Source organism: Neolamprologus brichardi, chromosome 7 (genome assembly GCF_056152115.1).
Source record: "Neolamprologus brichardi isolate AB-2024 chromosome 7, ASM5615211v1, whole genome shotgun sequence".
Classification (NCBI taxonomy): Eukaryota; Metazoa; Chordata; class Actinopteri; order Cichliformes; family Cichlidae; genus Neolamprologus; species Neolamprologus brichardi.
Genome location: NC_142110.1, coordinates 58,463,438 through 58,482,652, shown reverse-complemented (window position 1 = coordinate 58,482,652; position 19,215 = coordinate 58,463,438). Strand labels below are relative to the sequence as shown.

At 39.2% G+C, this 19,215-nt stretch overlaps 2 protein-coding genes across 3 annotated transcripts in view; both read left to right on the top strand.

The window, feature by feature from the left end:
• Positions 1-438: 438 nt before the first annotated feature.
• On the top strand, positions 439-14,937 carry sec14l8 (SEC14-like lipid binding 8). The gene is made up of 12 exons (XM_006797282.3): positions 439-544; positions 1,157-1,232; positions 7,531-7,574; positions 8,456-8,518; positions 8,665-8,853; positions 8,933-9,028; positions 9,109-9,169; positions 9,253-9,336; positions 10,614-10,720; positions 10,814-10,953; positions 11,106-11,275; positions 12,321-14,937. Exons 1-12 carry the CDS (start codon positions 491-493, stop codon positions 12,449-12,451), a joined length of 1,215 nt encoding a protein of 404 aa, XP_006797345.2. The 5' UTR covers positions 439-490; the 3' UTR covers positions 12,452-14,937.
• A 1,018-nt stretch (positions 14,938-15,955) lies between these two features.
• Positions 15,956-19,215, top strand: part of LOC102782454 (cyclin and CBS domain divalent metal cation transport mediator 4b) — a 38,750-nt gene continuing 35,490 nt past the window's right edge. For both annotated transcript variants that reach the window (XM_006797281.3, XM_006797280.3), the window contains exon 1: positions 15,956-17,800. In XM_006797281.3, the coding sequence (XP_006797344.1) occupies positions 16,303-17,800 (1,498 nt within the window). In that variant the 5' untranslated portion in view covers positions 15,956-16,302. The remainder of the gene's footprint in view (positions 17,801-19,215) is intronic.

Genomic DNA, 19,215 nt, shown 5'->3' with positions numbered 1-19,215 from the left:
AAAACCATTTTATCTCTGTTACTTTTATTGCATTACTTTAATTAAGTTTGTATAATTTTTAATGATTATCATTAAAAACATTATGGCGTATTATCAACTTTTATTGATCCCTGGGGGAAATGTACAAGCTACCCAGCAGTGTATGAAGCAAATCAAAGTAGCAACATTAAAAGGATTACACTGATAAATGGGCATGTCCTGTATAATTAAGTGACAGGATTATTTGGGGGTTGCTCATTGTGCAGTAATGTGAGCCTTTTTGAATGCCTCACCTGTAATCAGGTTTCACAAGGTGACAAAATATAAACAGATCTTTAAGCTAAAAGATGAAAGTCCACCTATTTGTGTGAGTGTTTAGTGTGTGGGCAGATCTCTGTGTAGGGATGGGTCGGTGTGAGGAGGTGTGGCTTTTTTACTATTCTATCTCAATTTTCCCCAAGTGCTGTTCATTCACATAGGTTGCTTCCATTAAACACACAAGGTCACAGAGATGAGTGGACGAATAGGAGACCTGAGCCCAAAGCAGGCTGAGATTTTAGCCGAGGTAAGACATTTACAATTAACGTTATGCAGATATATATGTTCAGTTGAATGGTTTAATTGTTCTTATCTATCAAATTGTTGTATCTGTGGGCTTGAGGTAGTGTCATATGCAGTAAATCATTGACATTGGTCTTTGGTCTCATCAAAATTGGTTGATGTTATGCTGTGAGTTTACTGGGATGTATCTTTTTTTTTTTCCACACAACGAAACACACCACTTTATGTTAATGTCTTGTCTTGTAACATAAATTTAGGGTGGTTGGTTAAGCCTAGAGGAAAGTTTAACTATTCTCTTTTTGAATAAATTGAAACTACAAATAAATTTTTTAAAAAAATCATTTTGTAGCTTGAACTGATGCGGCCAAGTTAGTACTTTTTGGGCCATTAACAGTCTTTATTATGCGCTAGGTATCTCCTGGTTGTAGTTTCATATATTTGTATGACCAACATATATTTGATTGCCTGTTATTGCACACTGTTATGTACAGACATGAGAGTGGTATCAAACCTCTCTTACTTTGCAATAAAGCGACCAAGTCTAATTCTGCAAATGTAAAACTGTTCCTTAAATATTAAAATAACTTTGTCTTCTCTCTGGTTCTCTCACTTCCAGTTTCGGGAGAGGATTCAGGACATCCTTCCAAGCTTGCCTGCGCAGCATGATCACTACCTCCTGCGCTGGCTCAGAGGTGAGACTTGCATTTATGTACAACACACACTGAAACCACCTATTTATAGCAACAATCACCCAAGTCTAGAGTGACTAAAGACGAATGTAAAAAAAACAGAACCAGCTGGAAAAGATGAGTGACAATTAACAACAAAAAATCACGTGGAAAGGAGAGATCTTCGATTCAATACACTAAATGTATGCCAGTCTCTCTTTTAAAGAGGCTGCCATATGTTTAATAAATCGGTTTTACTTTGACACATATTTCATATATGTTAGTGTTCTGTGTATTTACAAATATTTCAATGAAAGTGCTTAAATATTGCCACTTACTGTTAATTTATTCTTCTGCCCTACTACAAGAATGACTTTGTCAATCCAATTACTTATCAGACTCCAACCCTGATATGAAGTGTGCATTCTCACTGTTCAGGTGTGTTGAGAAGCTGTAACTATCTTAAGATAAGAAAGATAAGATACTTAACCTTGAGTGAAACACAACAAACATATAACAAAATAAGTGGAAAGGTATGAGGGTCAATAAAAGTTAAAAACGAAACGTAAACCAAAGTAAATTGACTCAATTAAAATAAGGATGAAGTCGGATGCAAATATGAAATTATTTATTAAATAACAAAATAAAATGTTTCAAAAATCAACAAAGGAAAAATCTGATTTCAAACGGCTTAATGAATATAAACGGCACATATCAGATGGCCCAGCGTAACAGAGGCCAGAGCATTGTGTTTGCGTCTGTTCTCTGCTGTAACAGTGAGCGAAAAGAGGATTTTCTGCTACGCAGACATGTTGTATTTTAAGGACTATTGGGTGACATATTAAAGATTTCCTGTATCAGTACTTGTGGCAGCTAACAGACATAAAAGCTGTTAAAGACCCTCATATAGAGGCTAAATAACTAATAATGCTATAAATTAAAAGATTTCAGTAACAGGGGATATTTTTGCACAGAATGAAAGCTTGTGGTATACCACAAACTTTTCAAGGCTGCCATTATACTCTACAAGTATACTGGCAGCCTTATAATGCCTGGGGCTACCTTCAGTCTCTGGTAAACTTTGATATTTAAAGCAGTTGAGTAGGAATAATGATAATAATAATAATAATAATGGATTGGATTTATATAGCGCTTTTCAAGGCACCCAAAGCGCTTTACAATGCCACTATTCATTCACTCTCACATTCACACACTGGTGGAAGCAAGCTACAGTTGTAGCCACAGCTGCCCTGGGGCAGACTGACAGAAGCGAGGCTGCCATATCGCACCATCGGCCCCTCTGGCCAACACCAGTAGGCGGTAGGTGAAGTGTCTTGCCCAAGGACACAACGACCAGGACAGAGAGCCCGGGGATCGAACCGGCGACCTTCCGGTTACAGATACGCTTCCCAACCCCCCTGAGCCACGGTGGCCAAACAAACCTGTTCCGAACATGAAACTAAATCCAGTTTCAGTGCAAGAGTGTAGGCATACCAGAGCTGGAGGGTTCAGTATCGGCAGAATACTTCTTTCAAGGGACTGATCTCATAAATATAACCTATGCATTCATGTTGATTATCTATTATTGCCTACAAATTTGAGTTTTTCTTTTCTTTTTTGGGGGGGGAGGGAATACTGCATTATATTAAATTTCATGCCTCTAACACAAGAGGGGCAAAACGTTTTACGTAGTAAGTTTATTGTGTCATTTTACTAAACGATCTGAATCTGAAGTGCGTGGTATAAGGACTCCAGACTTTTAATAAGGTGGTTTTAAATCAGTCTTCTTGTTAATTTCCACTGCCAGTGAAATAAAAGTCATTGGGTAATGCATTAAACATGTGAGCTTAGAATGAGGGAGAAGGGCTCCCTTTCTCTGAATAGCATTGGAATTGCATTCTATCTGATGCTGTGTTTAAGGGTCCAGTGAGACCTAAAAAGAAATCAAACCTGACTGGAGATAAAGAAACATAGTATTTTCACATGGGCTTATACTTGGAAGGAAGTTTACTAACATACAAAAAATAATTAAAGATTTTATATAAAGGAAGTGGAGTAAATGAAGTAAACAAAATTTAAATGTGGAAATATACCTACCTCATACAGTACTCGAGTAAATTCAGTTATCGCAACTGATTATGTAAAGTGTAATAAATCAGAAATTAGAAGTAACTTCAGTTTTATTATGTTAGCTTGTGTTTCCAGTTATTAAGGTTTAATGAATGGTGATGATTTTTTATCACCATCTATTCTTTCCATACAAGCAGAGCAGCTGCAGGAAGAGCTGATATACATCAGAAACATTGTTTTGTTTTGTTTTTAAAAACAACCTTTTCTGGCTGCATTAACTGACTTTCCATTCTTTGGAAAGTCAGTTTATCGAATAACCTGTCAAATTAATATTACTGAATCATGGTTAGTGGTGGCTCAAACAAAAGAGGACCCTTCTATCATAGGAATGTATCAGGATAAATTCTGAATCTATTTATTTGCATGAATAGTAAATGAAAATGTGCTATATGTCCAGTTTTCACATATGGCACATATAATCATTTTGATTTTTTTGTACATTGCAGTTGATTGACTGAAATAAATATGACCCAAACTGTTAATATTCACATTTTCTGTTTCTACATTTTGAATCTAAATTTCAGATTGATGTAAAAATCAACCTGAAATTTGACCTCATTCACTCTGCATTCACTCTGAAAACTTCTAATCTGACATATTATTCTGTGGTTTGCATGTGACATTAGTTTCTGTTGATGAGTAACTTGTTCCATGTGTTAAACAGCCTGTAGCTCCTGGTACCCACACACCAAGAAGCACTGCAGAATGAATGTAAACGTTTGTATACTTATAAATACTAAATTAATTAATTATTAAGCATTTACTTCAGTGATAAAGCACAGAAACTAAGATCATAAAGAACTGTCAAATGAACATAATACCAAATGTGAAAAAAGTACTACCTAATTAGGATGAAATAATTACTAGAATGCTCAATTAATAAACAGTAGCTTTAAACTACCATCAAAATGGGTAAAAAATTGCTTCCCTAACCTTAAAGAAAAATCACTCATCTTGGGTTTCTTGGTGCCCTCCTGATCCACCACTTGAAACTGATACTTAAGCTGTCGGTTGCATTAGAATTTGCATTACTTAGGCTAGCTAGGCATGTCTTGAAACTAGTTTTTGTGAATGCAAAGGTGCTAATGACAAGGGGGGAGGGGGTCTGTATCAAAGACTGAAATGTTTTTTATTTCCCGTAATCTGATGGAAAACATGTATTAAAATGAAGTGCATTTACATGCTGTAGCTACAAATGTCACTCTTTTGTTTACCCTCCATTCCATGCAGCTCAAGAGGGAAAAACTGCCCAGAAAAACAGACATGAAAACATGTTGTCCCAAAGACACTTGTGTTTTTAACAGAACTGCATTTTAAATTTCTTGTACTGATAAAAGCTGGTAAAGACTTACTGCTCACTGTTGCACTCTTTAACTGAAACATGATGCTCAAACTTGAAAAGACTTTCCGATAGAACATGTCTCCTCCAGCTTCTTAGCATGGACAGGCTGTATATAAAATATGGGCATGGATAAACTTGGACTCTTTCTAATGGCCAGCAGTGAGCCATTACTGAGTCAGACTCAAAGAAGTCTAAGCTATTGACCCATCAACTCTTGTGATCTGTGACCTCAGTAAACAGTTTGTTGAACAGTTTATGGTTTCAGTGGCTAATTTCAAGGCTTACTGAACACATCATGATGTTTACTTTTAGTTCAAAGGGAGGATAAAGCACCGTGAAACTGACCATTGGGCTTGCAGTGTCCCTCTGTTTCTCAGTAAGATCCACTCAACTTTAATCATGACTGAGTTTAAACACCAAGATGGTGACAGTGAAAAATCTCAGCTTGAGTTCTCTGCTGCTCAGTTTTCTCAAAATCCTGTGCTTTAGTTGGTATTTGACGATGTAAAGAAAGAAATCAGTAATTAACTGTCCTGCTTTTGACTACTTTCATGTGTTCTGTGTCGGCCTCAAAAGGTTAACCATATATTTTATACTTGAACCAGAGCAGGATGATGCATTATGATGCATTCAGAAAAAGCCACCCCCCCCCCCCCCCCCAAAAAAAAAAACCACAGGAGGAAAGTTTTATTTTTTTGTATATGAAACATTCTTTTATTAGATTTGTTCATGTAACCTGTGAACTCAGTCATTCCATCTGTTGCCTCTCTTTCCGCTAGGCTAATGACCTACTGGCTGCCATCTTTACATGTGACCTGTTGTCTTATGTAATGTTTTAGCATTTAGTTAGATAAGCTTACCTTCCAAAAAAGTTGTGATATACTATTTTTATGTGACATATAAAGTGGCATATATGGCATAACACTCTCTACTAAAATGCGGTGTACTAACAACAATGCCCTTTGTTTTGTTTTTTAATCAGGTTATTTATGAAAGCCTTAGTCGTCTTTCAGTTAATCATTGATTTCTTACCTATCACTTTTGTCTGACAGTTTAAAGAGTATGAACATGGAGTCAATGCCATTCTCAGTGTAAATGTTTGTTTTCTGCTGTGCAAAACCAGACTTGGTCTTGGTCTCCAAGCTTGATCAAGAGTAAGCTTCAAAGCACTGACTGCTGCTGTTTCAGCTGAGCTACAAGTTTAATTAAGTTGTCCTGGTGATTTTTAAAAAGACTGTGATATTTTTTGTCTTCCTGTATTTAACAACACAAAAGTCAAACTGAGTTCTAAATCTTTATGAAGTATCATGAAATAGGTAGAGCTTTGAGGGCAGTCCCTACGAGAATCATAGTTTCTAATCATTTTGAGACTTGACACTAGCTTTAGTTTTGTCAAATTGTAAACTGCAGTAAAAGTATCATGTCAGCTGGTCAGTGCATTCACTCCATGATGCTACCATGTGAAAGAACACATCAGACTATACATTAGAGTTTGACTGATTAGTTTAAGGTATGGTTCGAGTGAAGAACAGATTACAGTCTGGGTGATCTGGTTTAGAAAGTTAGACACAGATTAGAATGCTCGTTTGTTGTTTTCACCTTTCACCAACTACAGCACCCATTGTACATGTGTACATGGGTGCTGGACGATGCTCCAACAGAAACCAGAACAGTTCTACAACAACAGCAGTTTGACACTGCATATTACCACCAAGGTCTAAATTCGCTCACTCCACACCACGCATGAATTGATTCCCTGAATCCAGGAGAACATCTGGATCTGAAAGCCTGTGATATGTTCTTGACAACCTCAAGAAAATGTCTCACAATTTTGCTTATTTCAATTTGATATGTATTTCAAAAATGGTAAATAAATCTTTGGTGAATTTGTTGATTAGGATTGCGTCCAAAAGTCACATTGTTATTCAAACCTTTTTTTATTATAATTTTTAAAATAATCTGACAAAGAAACTAACTAAAATACACACAACACCAATTAATTTCCCTGTTGAAGCTAATAATAGGGTAAAATGTTTGAAAGAAGACACTTTTCTAGCAATAGTCAGCTCTGACTATTTCAGATCTTTCTGAACAGAGAGCACAAACGCTCAGAAACAGTGTTTTCTTGGTTGGAGATACTGTTGCGGCATTTTGAATCAGTGACTTAGGTGATTTATGCTCTGATCAATAATGCAGGGCCCTGTCTGTTCACTCAGCTGTTTAAAGGTCCATAGTTCAGAGGGACTCAGATAAATGGGGTCGCTGTGTCTGCAGTTCAATATTTGTGTTAACCTTGGCCAGTCTCTTTGCTTGAGTAAAAAAAAAAAAAAAGTATCATAAGGTTTCTGTTTTATGATCATCAGATATTGTTGATGGTCTTTTAAGTTTACTTTCCTCTTCTGTATGCAGTCATGATCAATCTACTTAAAGGGCTAATTATTTGTATTAAAATGTTTAATATTGCTTGGATAGTATCATGGCTAACTTTTTAAGGATTCTTTTTGAAAACATTTTTTTCTTTCTCTTTTGGTGGTGATTTGTTGAGATGTTTGAGAAAAAAGGGGAGGGGGAAGAAAGAAAGATTTCTTTTCAGGTGTCCTGTAGTTTTCCATTTAAAAAGTAATAAACTGGCAACCCCAAACCAAATTTAAAAAAAAAAGAAAAAACAAAACTATAAAGGAAGAAATGTATTTTCTTTGTTCTTAGTTAAAATAGGTATTTTATTTTCCCAGAAGATGGTGTCTCCTCATAGTGTCTCACAGTAACCTGGCATTTCAGTATTACAGAAGTGGCGTTGTCAGTTTGATTGTATGTGGCTAATGTGGGATTTTTTTCTTTTCTTTTTTCCAGCCCGTAGCTTCAATGTTCACAAAGCTGAAAGCATGATCAGGAAGGTAAGCTCTGTGTTGTTCAGACAGTGAGAGCCTGTTTGCTCTTCAAGTACCCAACTAACACCTAACACGTATTTCTACCTGGTGCTGCTTTTCAAATCTCTGTACTAAATGTATTAAATCCATTAAAACTGTATTTACCTTTTAGATATTACATAAAATGATGAGTTTATATAACACAGCGCAATGTTAAAGATTAATCCAGTGTTTGATTTGTGGCCCTCTTTCTAGGGAATTTAGTTAGTGACTCTTTTCATGTTCAAGGACAAAGTAATATAGGACAATGTATAGTAAAGTAAATTCATGGAATTAATGGATCAGACTTTATTCCTATAGTTTTAGGGAACCTAGTGCACATATTTCCAGCTATATATCTTTTCAGGATTCACAGCTTAAAATAATCCTCATTGTGATTGGCTGAGTGATAAAGTGATAAAGGCACAGGTAAGTTGGGCTTATGAAATACACAACCAGAACTGTGTAGTTGAGATGATCATATTAGTGATATCTGCTCTCACTGACATCAAACAAATCCAAGAGTGGAAAAACTTAGTGAAAGCAGAATGTTTAGACCAGTCTGAGGGCTGAGCATTGGGCTCACAGAGGTTACTTAATGGACTCTTTGTCTGAAATTCTGGACATATTTAATATAAGCAGCCAACCATTGTAACAGTATATATACTGTATATATGAAACAGAAAATAAAGTAAAGCATGAAAAAAGCTTCTTCCATTTCAAAACATGAAATCATTTCTAGAATAATAGCTATAGAGTGTCTTTGACAGCTGGAGCATTTGTGGGGATAGACATTACTCTGTGTTTGTCTGGTTTTTGTAAGCTTTAGTCTTTAACTTACCCAGCCTTGTTGTCTTCGACCTCTGCAGCATGTGGTGTTTAGGGAACAGATGAAAGTAGACACCATCCTATCTGGCTGGAAACCTCCAGAGGTAACCTACTGCATTTTCTTTTTAGCTAATATTTGTGAAAAAGTAGTCTGAACTGAGGATGCAGGGGACTGTTGTTAAATGAGCAGTCTTTCAGACTCTTTAGTTTTTGAAGGTCACATTTTTTTCTTTATGAATCCATCTCTCAGGTGATTGAGAAGTATGTATCTGGAGGGATGTGTGGCTATGACCGTGAGGGAAGTCCAGTCTGGTACGATGTGATTGGCCCTCTGGATCCTAAAGGTCTGCTGATGTCAGCCACCAAACAGGACTTCCTGAAGACTAAAATCCAAAACACAGAGATGCTAAGGCAGGAATGTCAAAAACAGTCTGAAAAGGTCAGCCAGGAGTTCTCTGTTCTTCCCTTTCCACTCCTCTCTGCTCGTCTCTTCTAATGTTACTGTGTCTCTCTCTCAGTTGGGGAAGTACATTGAATCCATCACTCTAATCTATGACTGTGAAGGACTTGGATTGAAGCACATTTGGAAACCTGCTATTGAGACCTATGGAGAGGTTTGTTATCAGCTTTTGTAACAATCACCCACTCATACACACGAAACATCTATGTGTAATTACTGCTTTTGGCCATGTAGATCCTCACCATGTTTGAAGACAACTATCCTGAAGGCTTGAAGAGGGTGTTTCTCATCAAAGGTACATAAGACCATCTGTCTGCATATTTGATTTCCACGTTCTGTTTTAGTATTTTGGTTGATAATTTGTATCTTTTGCTGCAGCGCCCAAAATGTTTCCTGTGGCCTACAACCTGATCAAACACTTTCTGTGCGAGGAAACACGGCGCAAGATCATTGTTTTAGGAAGTAAGACAACTTTTCTTTATCCCAGTGTTCTCTGAGTCTTTACTTGATCTTGATGCTAACATTAGCATGCTGAAGTAACAAAGCATAAAAAAAGTACTTGCAAAAAGCAGAGATGGGATTCTGAGACCACCCATGTGAAAGCCTTCCATTATTTGGCTACGTCTAGAAATTCTGTCCATAAAAATTACAAACAGAATTGATGACAAAGGGCAGCCCTGGCGGAGATCATCATGAACGAGTCCGACTTATGCTATGCTTAGGCTATGCAGACCCAAGCTCTTGCAATGTTTCTATAAGGACTGAATGACCCGTAGCAATGTGCCAGACACCCCATACTCCTCCCAATGCACCTCTCACAGGACATTCCGAGGGACTGCTTTCTCCAAGTCTATAAATCACATGTAGACTAGTTGGGCAAACTCTCATGCACCCTCAAGTAGCCTTGAGAGGATATAGAGCTGGTCCGGTGTTTCACGACCACGAACCACACCACGGCCACAGCACAGCACAGACTTCGGCAGTGGACATGGTCTATTCTGACTCATAATGGTTTTGAAGCTCTGCTGGAGGTGTGTGTTGAAGATCTCGTGCACTGGGGCCTATACATTTAGGCATGCCAGGTCTGTCCAGAGAAGGGCTCGAGTTGTCAACTCGAGCCCTTCTCTTTACCCAAGTGTCCAGAACATTTGGCCGCAGGTCTGGTGATACAATTATAAAATCGATCATCGACCTACTGCCTAGAGCTTCCTGGTGCCATGTGGACCACCATGTTTTAACTTATGTTAAAACATGGTGTTTGTTTTGGACAAACTGTGGTTTGCACAGAAATCCAACAATAAAACACAGCTTGGGTTCAAATCCAGGAGGCCATTCCTCCCAATTATGCCTCTCACCCAGGGCAACTCTAGACTAACACAGAGTCCATCCCGGCTCCAGGAGACTGGTTCTAGAGCCCAAGCCGTGCGTTGAGGTGAGCCCAACTATATCTCATGAGGATGAGCTGGGATGAATCCTCCTTCCCCACCAAAGAGTTGACTTCCCATGTCCCAATCTTGGTAGCTGGGGATCAATCCACCAGGGCTTCTGTGCTACCTGGCACACATTGCACCTGACCCCTATGGTCAATATGCAGTCTTTCTTATATTTACTATTTAGAGTTTATAATTTTACTCTTTTAATCTACACGAATGTCAACCTATAAAGGAACTAAGGTCATGAAACAAAGCAGTCTTATTAAACTAAATTAATAACTTTAAATTACAATATTGTGTTTACAGGTAACTGGCAAGAAGTGCTACGTGAACATATTGACCCAGATCAGCTTCCAGTGGTGTATGGAGGAACTCTGACTGACCCTGATGGAGACCCTCACTGCAGAACCATGGTGAGAGCAGAGGGAAAGACTGATTAAATACAATGCTGTTCCTCTAAAATTGGAGACTAAAGTGATGCGTGTTTTTGTGTATTGTGGTTGCAGATCAATTTTGGTGGTACAGTTCCCAAGTCCTACTATGTGCAGGATTCAGTGAAGGTTCAGTATAACAAAAGTGTGACCATCAGCCGTGGCTCTGTCATCCAGCTGGAGTATGATGTTCCTGCAGCCAGCAGCCTCCTGAGGTACAGCAGGTTTATTCTGTGTTCTGAGAACAATGAATCACTGACTTGTAGTGTGTGTTTGTGGTGATTTAGTGATATAGACTTTAAAATAAAATAAAATAAAAAAAAATACTAAAGCTGCCACTCATGATGAATTCATTATTGCTTGTCAGGTGGCAGTTTGCCAGTGATGGAGCAGATATTGGGTTTGGAGTGTACAAGAGGACTAAAGAGGGCAGCCAACAGAAGATAGCTGAAATGCAGCAAGTTCTACCCAGTGAGCGGTACAATGCACACTTGGTCCCTGAAGATAGCTGCCTCACCTGTCCTGAGCCCGGAGTCTGTAAGTAACTCACAGCTGTGTGTACAGGTACTTTTGCAGTAATGTCTGCAGAATTAGTCTGTAACAATGAAAATTGCTCCTTTCATTTTGCTTCCAATGCGCCAGACTTTCTTGTTATTTTTTTCTTTAAGTGGACTTGAGCAACAGTTCTCCAGCTTTCTGAAGATCTTTCAAACTCTAGTCAAAGACCATTTATATAGGAATCCTTTTTGTTTGTTGAGGCACTTTAACAATTGACATGTGAATCATTTAAGCATATTCAAGGCTCCTAACTCAAGGGACATAACAGATTATTTAAATTCAATTTTAAATTGTAACTTTACGTACCTCGTTACTAGCAGCCTGTTGTAAAAACACAAAGCACATCATTTATTCCATTTTCCTTAGCTAAATGTCAGACTGCCTTTCAAATCACCAAAGATAACAGTTTAATAGGCATACAATAGTACTTTTGCACTAACAAGGTGATTCCCAAAGAGCTATAGGCCAAAAACTTGGCATATCTCAACATTGTATGCAGTGGGTGGAGGAAATGTGAGGAAACTGTCAAGTGGAGGACAAAAGAAAATGTGGCAGACCTAAAAAAAAATTACCTACAGCAGATGAGAAGTTGAGGTATACCAAATTACATAAAAACTGGACTGAAAATCAAGTGCCAATAAATGTGTAGTGATGACTCCAGATGTGAAATTTTGGTTTAAATTGTCATTAATATCAGGACAGAGGTACAATAGTGAGTGTCTTACAGTCATAAAACAGTGAAGGCTCTCGCTAATCCAGCATGACCTTTATGTGAAAGCAGTGAGGGATCATCTGGACAGAGAATGTAGCAAAAGGCTAGCTCTTCTTTGGATGCTATTGGGTGTTGACATATTCAGAATCAACAAAATTCTTATTAAAACACAACCTGTCACATTTATAGAGTGATTTAGAGGAGTAGCTGTAACGCGGTGATTTCCCTTGTGGGATCAATAAAGTATTTTATGTGTTTACAGGATGATAGCTTTTCTTAGCTGTTAGTGACTGTATCCTTTGCTTTGTGCAGATGTGCTGTGTTTTGATAACAGCTACAGCATCCTTCAGTCCAAGAAAGTGAGATACAAGGTTGAAGTTATTCCACCGGCAGATGTTCTGATGCAATATCCACGCAGCAGTGGTGATGGAAGGCTACAGTGAGGACACCCACAGCTGAGAGGACACAGTTCTGATCTTTGTTACTAGTTAGCTATGTCATCCCATCGGGGCTAAATTACCTCCACTTCTTCCACTGTGTTCAGTATGTATGAATTCATGATACACACATGCATACATTTGTTGTAATTTTATTACGAAGTGACTTAAAACCAGGCTGAATTTGGGGGAGTCACAGCTGAATCTGCAGCTTTCGTTATCTTTATAGAACTTTTCACTGATTAAAACTTGGAGTTTACCTGACTAATTGCTAAACAGCCCATGATAGCTGATTTTACTGGTCACTTTGAATCAGCAAAAAAAAAAAGTTTGTGAACACATGTCATTAACAATGTCACCAGTCAGACCAAGATGATCATGTATTTGGAGATGTTTTTGTATACATCTGATTCATTTTGAGCTCTGTTTTTGGTATCTACCCCCTCTCGAGGGAATTATCTGGGGGGGGTCAGCCCCATTTTGATCACAAACTTTATGTAATTCATCTATATGTAGTCTGTGAGTTAAGCTTGTGAGGGAAGTTAAACAAAATATCTAAATCAACAATCAATATATATTTCTCAATCAAACGCTAAATCATGAGATAACTTATGAACATGTATTTACACATACATTTAGGACACTGTACACATTATAATTAAACACTGTTAGGTGTGTTTGGCTTCTTAAGGCTTGTAGTTAATGTAACAGATGAGTTACTTTAATTGGAGAGTTTTTCACAGACTTCTGAAGGTTTACGTCAGCATCTTTTAGTGGTAGCTTTAGCTAGTATTGAGTGGTACATACAGTATTATTAAGGGAAATATTAAACAAATTGAGAGAAATAACAGGGTTGGTTTGCCCACGGTGTAATGTAGCCATTGTTTTCCACTGCAAAGAAGAACCATTCAGAACAACAGTGACAAAAAGAAATGTTTACTTTATACAGCATTTCAAACCAGAACCACAATTAACTGTACAAGCTCATCATTTAATACTGAAGGACCACATTTGTAAAGATTTACTGTGTTCTAGTAATTTTTGTAATTAATATGGTAATATATTAGTAAGATGTTAATATATACGTGCTTTGTGAAATATAGTATAATATAAGTGCTTTGTATAAGTGCGTCAGTTTGGGATGGATACGAGACAAAAGGCTTAAGTTTTAAAAGGCCCCCAACATCATGTTTTTGTTGCCATATTTGTCTCTTTATAGTCATCCTGTCTGTGTAGATGTGTTCAGCTCATTGTGGTAGTTTTGCATCTTGTACATAGTTTCTCTGTCTTAATATTGACATGTTTTGTTATGTAATCTGGGCCTGTTCTATGAAGAGAGTTGAACATATCCAGGGTGGCTTTTTGTAATCTGGATTCATCCACTAACCTGGTTATTAGCTGGTTATCAGCTTGTACATTTCATTATTTTTTTTAAAAGAGAGTTTTAGGTTTTATTCTGTTGCCTGGATTGTTATTAGCTGTTTGAGAGCATGTAAAGAATAAATATAAAAATAGAATTCAAATGAAGGCTTAGAGCTGGAATTTGGAACATATCCTGCTCAACAACAGTACAATTTACCATGGCAATATACCCTCATAAGAAGCTAACTACCTTCATGATACAAAACACGCCAGGATTAACCAGTGGAAATATGGTTAAAGAGGTTAAGTAATACAAACTTCCGTGTTAGAGGAAACACACTGTAAAGTAATACAGTATTACAAGTGTACATTTTAGGCACTTTGGTGGGTAAGATTGGAACAGAGCTACTACATTTAAAAAAAAGTTTAGCCTATTTGAAAGAAAGAAAGGTGTCATAAAAGCAGACTGTGTAAATTAACCAACTTAGCAATATCACAATTCTATCTTTTAGACATGTGAGAATAATGGATTGTAACCGACTATTTCTTTAAATAGAGTAAAAAAAATAAAATAAATAACACCAGAACGTAATGGGTAGGCTTAGTTTATGTGCAAATTGCATATAAAGTCCACAAGTACAAATAGTTTTTCTGGTTTGGGATTGTATATTAAAGCTTAAAGAACAATAAAATTGCTGTAAAATTGTTTGGAATTAAAAGAAAAAAATCTAATCTTGGTGTAGGCTCTGCTTGGCTTACCTCTACCTGTAGGGAGAGCCCCTGAGCAACCCATCCACTGACTGACGTTTCTGTATTTGACTGGTGTATGTGTTAAAAGCACATGATACTACAAACATACACAGAGGCAAAACAGTCAAATTACTTTCTGGGGCTATTTATCAAATCAAATTCTGAAGTTTTGTTTGATAATTGTACCTCCACTCTGCTCAAACTGGATAATAATGGCCTTTATAGTGCAGCAATCAGTAATTATAATCTCTTGAAATTAAAGATGTACAGAATTATAATTGATCCACAATCTAAAGAAGCATGACGTCATGATTTCTTAATCATTGGAAACTCTGTCATTGTGGAATTTTAATAAAGAAATTTTTATTCATAAATACAAACCTTTTGTACTGTTTTTTTAATACAGTATCCCATATGTTCAAGCACATGCAAGTGTGGTATTACAGAAACACATAATAATCAGTATGTGACTGCAAACTTTCAGCTTTAATTCTGTTTGTTTAACAAATACTTTAGATTAGACACTGTTTGGGAATTACATACATTTTTTTTTTTACATAGTCCCTCATTTTCTGAAGCGTCAGTGACTGCCTGAAGTCTATAAGCCATAGACATCACCATGAAATCAAACCATGTGAAAGGAACAAACGTTCACTTCTTTTTAAAATTCGCATGCTGTGACTAAAGAAAAATGTCTGTGTCCGTGCACATCACTTTAAAAGAAGAACTCGGTCAGAATGCTTCGTAATGTGTTCAGTTAGGGTTGTTCCCTGGACCCAGGCATCGGCAATACAAAATAACAACAAATAAACACAAAAAGACTCACATAAAGAGACAAAATAGACAAAATGGCACAGAGACAAGACGATATGATAACCATTGTATTTGTATTAATTTTGGCACGTTCGGCCCCTCAGAAATAATTTTACCTCAGACCTAGTAAGTACAGTTTTGATAAGTGGTGTGGCCACTGGGTGACGCTACAGGAAAGGACTTTTAACGTTATTGGCTTATTACATAACAGCTAATTAGCGAATATTAGGATCTAATAATAAATAAAGATGGCTAATAAACACTAAACACTGTGCACTGGGGAAAAAAATCCGTGACAATGCAGTGATGCAGTAATGTAATAGTCAACCTCGGAAATTATTAGGCTTTTCCACATCTTAACTGAACGGATGCAGACAGCTTATGTAATTATTATCATTATACAAACGGGCTATATCCTGGCTCCACAGAGTTTGTCTCTCAGGAAATAAATAAATAAATAAACGTCCCCTGCATCTAGCATCCCTGGCCGGGCATCGTGCCAGCGGGATGCAGGCTGGTGCAGGATGAGGATGGAGGGCGGGGTGTACACAGATGCCATGTGCCTTTACATAACCGCAACTGGCTTTGGATACAATTGGATGAGAAATCGGTGGCCAGGAACAGCCGCAGCAGCAGCAGCGTCCGTCCTGCTGTGTGCCGCAGTGCCCCGAGCCCAGCGGGGAGTAACTTGACCGGGGACTGAGGCGGGGGGAGTGTGAGTGTTGCTGCAGAAAAATGATAGCGAAGCGTCACCAGGAGCGTGTGTGACCTGCAAGGAGCGTGAGTGTGTTTGTTTATCAGCTCTACATGTCGCTGTCCGGCAGTCGGTGTTAATGTGTGTGTGTGTGTGTGTGTGTGTCCGTGTATGAGTAAGCGTACGTGAGAGATAGCGGGAATGGGGGGAGAGGGAGGAGCTGCTTGGACATGAGTAAATGACGTCAGCTCCCAGGTCGCCGAGCACAGAAACAAACATGGCGACAGAATGGAGTGGACAGCAGGGTTACATTCTCACCGTGGTTATCTGTCTGTGGAGCGGCCGGACAGAGTCGGTGGCAGCCGCTGGGCCCGGTGTCAGCGGTGGAAGGGGAGGCGGCGGCGGAGGCGGTGGGAGTCAGGTGCTCGGCATGAGGCTGGAGAGGAGCAACAAGCCGGCCAGCACCACTGACGAGGGTGTCATCCAGGTGACCGAGGAGAGCTCCGTGCAGCTCCGGTTTTACGGGGTCCAGCTTCACTCGGGCGCCTGGACTCAGATCCAGTTCACAGAGGTCAAGAAGGAGGAGGAGGAGGAGAAGGGGGCGGTGGTGGCGGCGGCCCGGGGCGGCAGCGGCATGATGGACGCGCTCGATAAAACTTGTGCGGATTTCACGCAGGACATCACCGTCGGGAACTTCATGAACGTGAGCAGCCGGGGCACGTCGGGACTGCTCAACGTGCACATTAAGCCGCTGCGCAAAAGCGACCAGAAGAAAGAATACGCTCTGTGCACGTTGAGCACGGACGGCAGGTGGGTGCAGCTGGGGGACAGCGATGGCCGGATGCTGGTGGTGGAGGAGAAGAAGTCGCTGCTACCCATGTGGCTGCAGGTCATCATGATCTCGTGCCTGCTGGTCCTCTCGGGCATGTTCAGCGGGTTGAACCTGGGGCTCATGGCGCTGGACCCCATGGAGCTGCGGATCGTTCAGAGCTGCGGCACCGACAAGGAGAAGAAATATGCGAGGAAAATCGAACCGATCCGCAGCAAAGGCAACTATCTCCTATGCTCGCTTCTCCTGGGTAACGTCTTGGTGAACACCACCCTCACCATCCTCCTCGATGACCTCATCGGGTCAGGTCTGGGCGCCGTGGTCGCCTCTACAATTGGCATTGTCATATTTGGGGAGATCGTCCCCCAGGCGCTGTGCTCCCGTCACGGGTTGGCTGTGGGAGCCAACACGATCCTGCTCACAAAGTTCTTCATGTTCCTTACCTTTCCTCTGTCCTTTCCCGTCAGCAAGCTGCTGGATTTCCTGCTGGGACAGGAGATCGGCACTGTGTACAACAGAGAGAAGTTGGTGGAGATGCTTAAAGTGACAGAGCCTTATAATGACCTGGTCAAAGAGGAGCTTAACATGATCCAGGGAGCCCTGGAGCTCAGGACCAAAACTGTGGAGGATGTGATGACTCCCTTAGCCAACTGCTTTATGATCCAGGCAGATGCTGTGCTGGACTTCAACACTATGTCAGAGATCATGGAGAGCGGATACACGCGCATACCCGTGTATGATGAGGAGCGGTCCAACATCGTGGACATCCTGTATGTGAAGGACTTGGCCTTCGTGGACCCGGATGACTGCACAAACCTAAAGACCATCACCAAGTTCTATAACCATCCTGTGCACTTTGTGTTTCATGACACAAAGCTGGATGCCATGCTGGAGGAGTTCAAGAAAGGTGGGTGTGCATTGACATAATCTAACACCTGATGATGTTTTGTTCTGAAAATCTGCAACCTTCATATCACCAGGGACCTAAACCTGTGTGAGCTCGACAGCCCCCCCTCTCTCTGTTCACCAGCACTATTGATTAGTGGAACACCACAGCCTACACACACACAAAGCACATTTCATCATCGGGGCACATGTTGTACTACTCTTATAAGGGGTCAGGGTTGAGCTTTTAACCTGCACACACCTGATAAGGCTGTCATGAGGGCAGTGTATGTTTATGCATTCACTTATTAAAGATTGGAGAGCTTTAATTGTCCCATGCACAACAATACAAGTAGCATAGCTGCAGTATAAAATTGAAACCCAATATGAAAAGGAATAAAAAGAAACTAGACCGCAAACACTTATTTGGATAAACTGTCATATAAATGACAGTTTATTTAAAAAATCCATAATATGTTTCTAACATGTGAAATAAGAAGTGCATCTAAGTTAATGTTATCATTGTGTCTGCAATCAAGTGATTAAGTCAAACATAAGGCCTAGATTAGTGGCTACGTGGCTGTTGGCCGTTTGGTGCCACTGGCTGATTTTGAAGGGTACAAAAATTACCAGTAAGGTACATACATACATTTTTCGCTGTATGTGAAAAAAGTAGTATCAAGAGATAACGAGATTAGCTGTGGTCCACCCACCCAATTTCTGAAATGCTTTTCTAATTCGGTGCACATCTGAATATTTGATAGTTTTCCCTTCATACTGGTGATACTAGGATGATAGGATGAATACTACCCAGAGCTTAAACCACAATAAGATGGTTACAGTCAATGTGCGCTGCTGGTGGTCTCTTTGATATCCTAGCATTTCTTTTGTAATGATGTTAGCCTGGCTCAGTGTGGAAAAAGTTATTGACCACATAAAGCTAAACTGAGAATCTAATTGAGCTTTATGTGGTGAGGGTGACACCCCCAAAGTGTTGGGTCATAAAATTGCTTAGCAATATCTTGAACCCGCAGTTCACACTGATGTAAAGAAATACTGCAACTTGCAGTTCAGACCTAAGAAAAAGTTATCTTTTCTATTATTTTTGTTTGAAAAACATTAACAATTAATTTCTAGAAAAACTGCTGATCTTGTCCTTTTCAGTGTCAGATAAGAAGTAGGGCAGCATTTACTTTTCTTATCAGTAAATACGCATATTTAGATAATTAATGGCGATTCATTTTTGCCTTCGAATAATTCAGTACACACTCTTCAGCCACTTGGAACACTAGAAATCTAATACACAGCTTATACTTTGTTTTCCAACATTTTAGTTCTTATGTCATATTCAGATATATATCAATACACTTTAATATAAGAAACAACAGTAAAAGGTCATGTTTCTGCTGTTATGATATTTTTATAACCGATAAATCT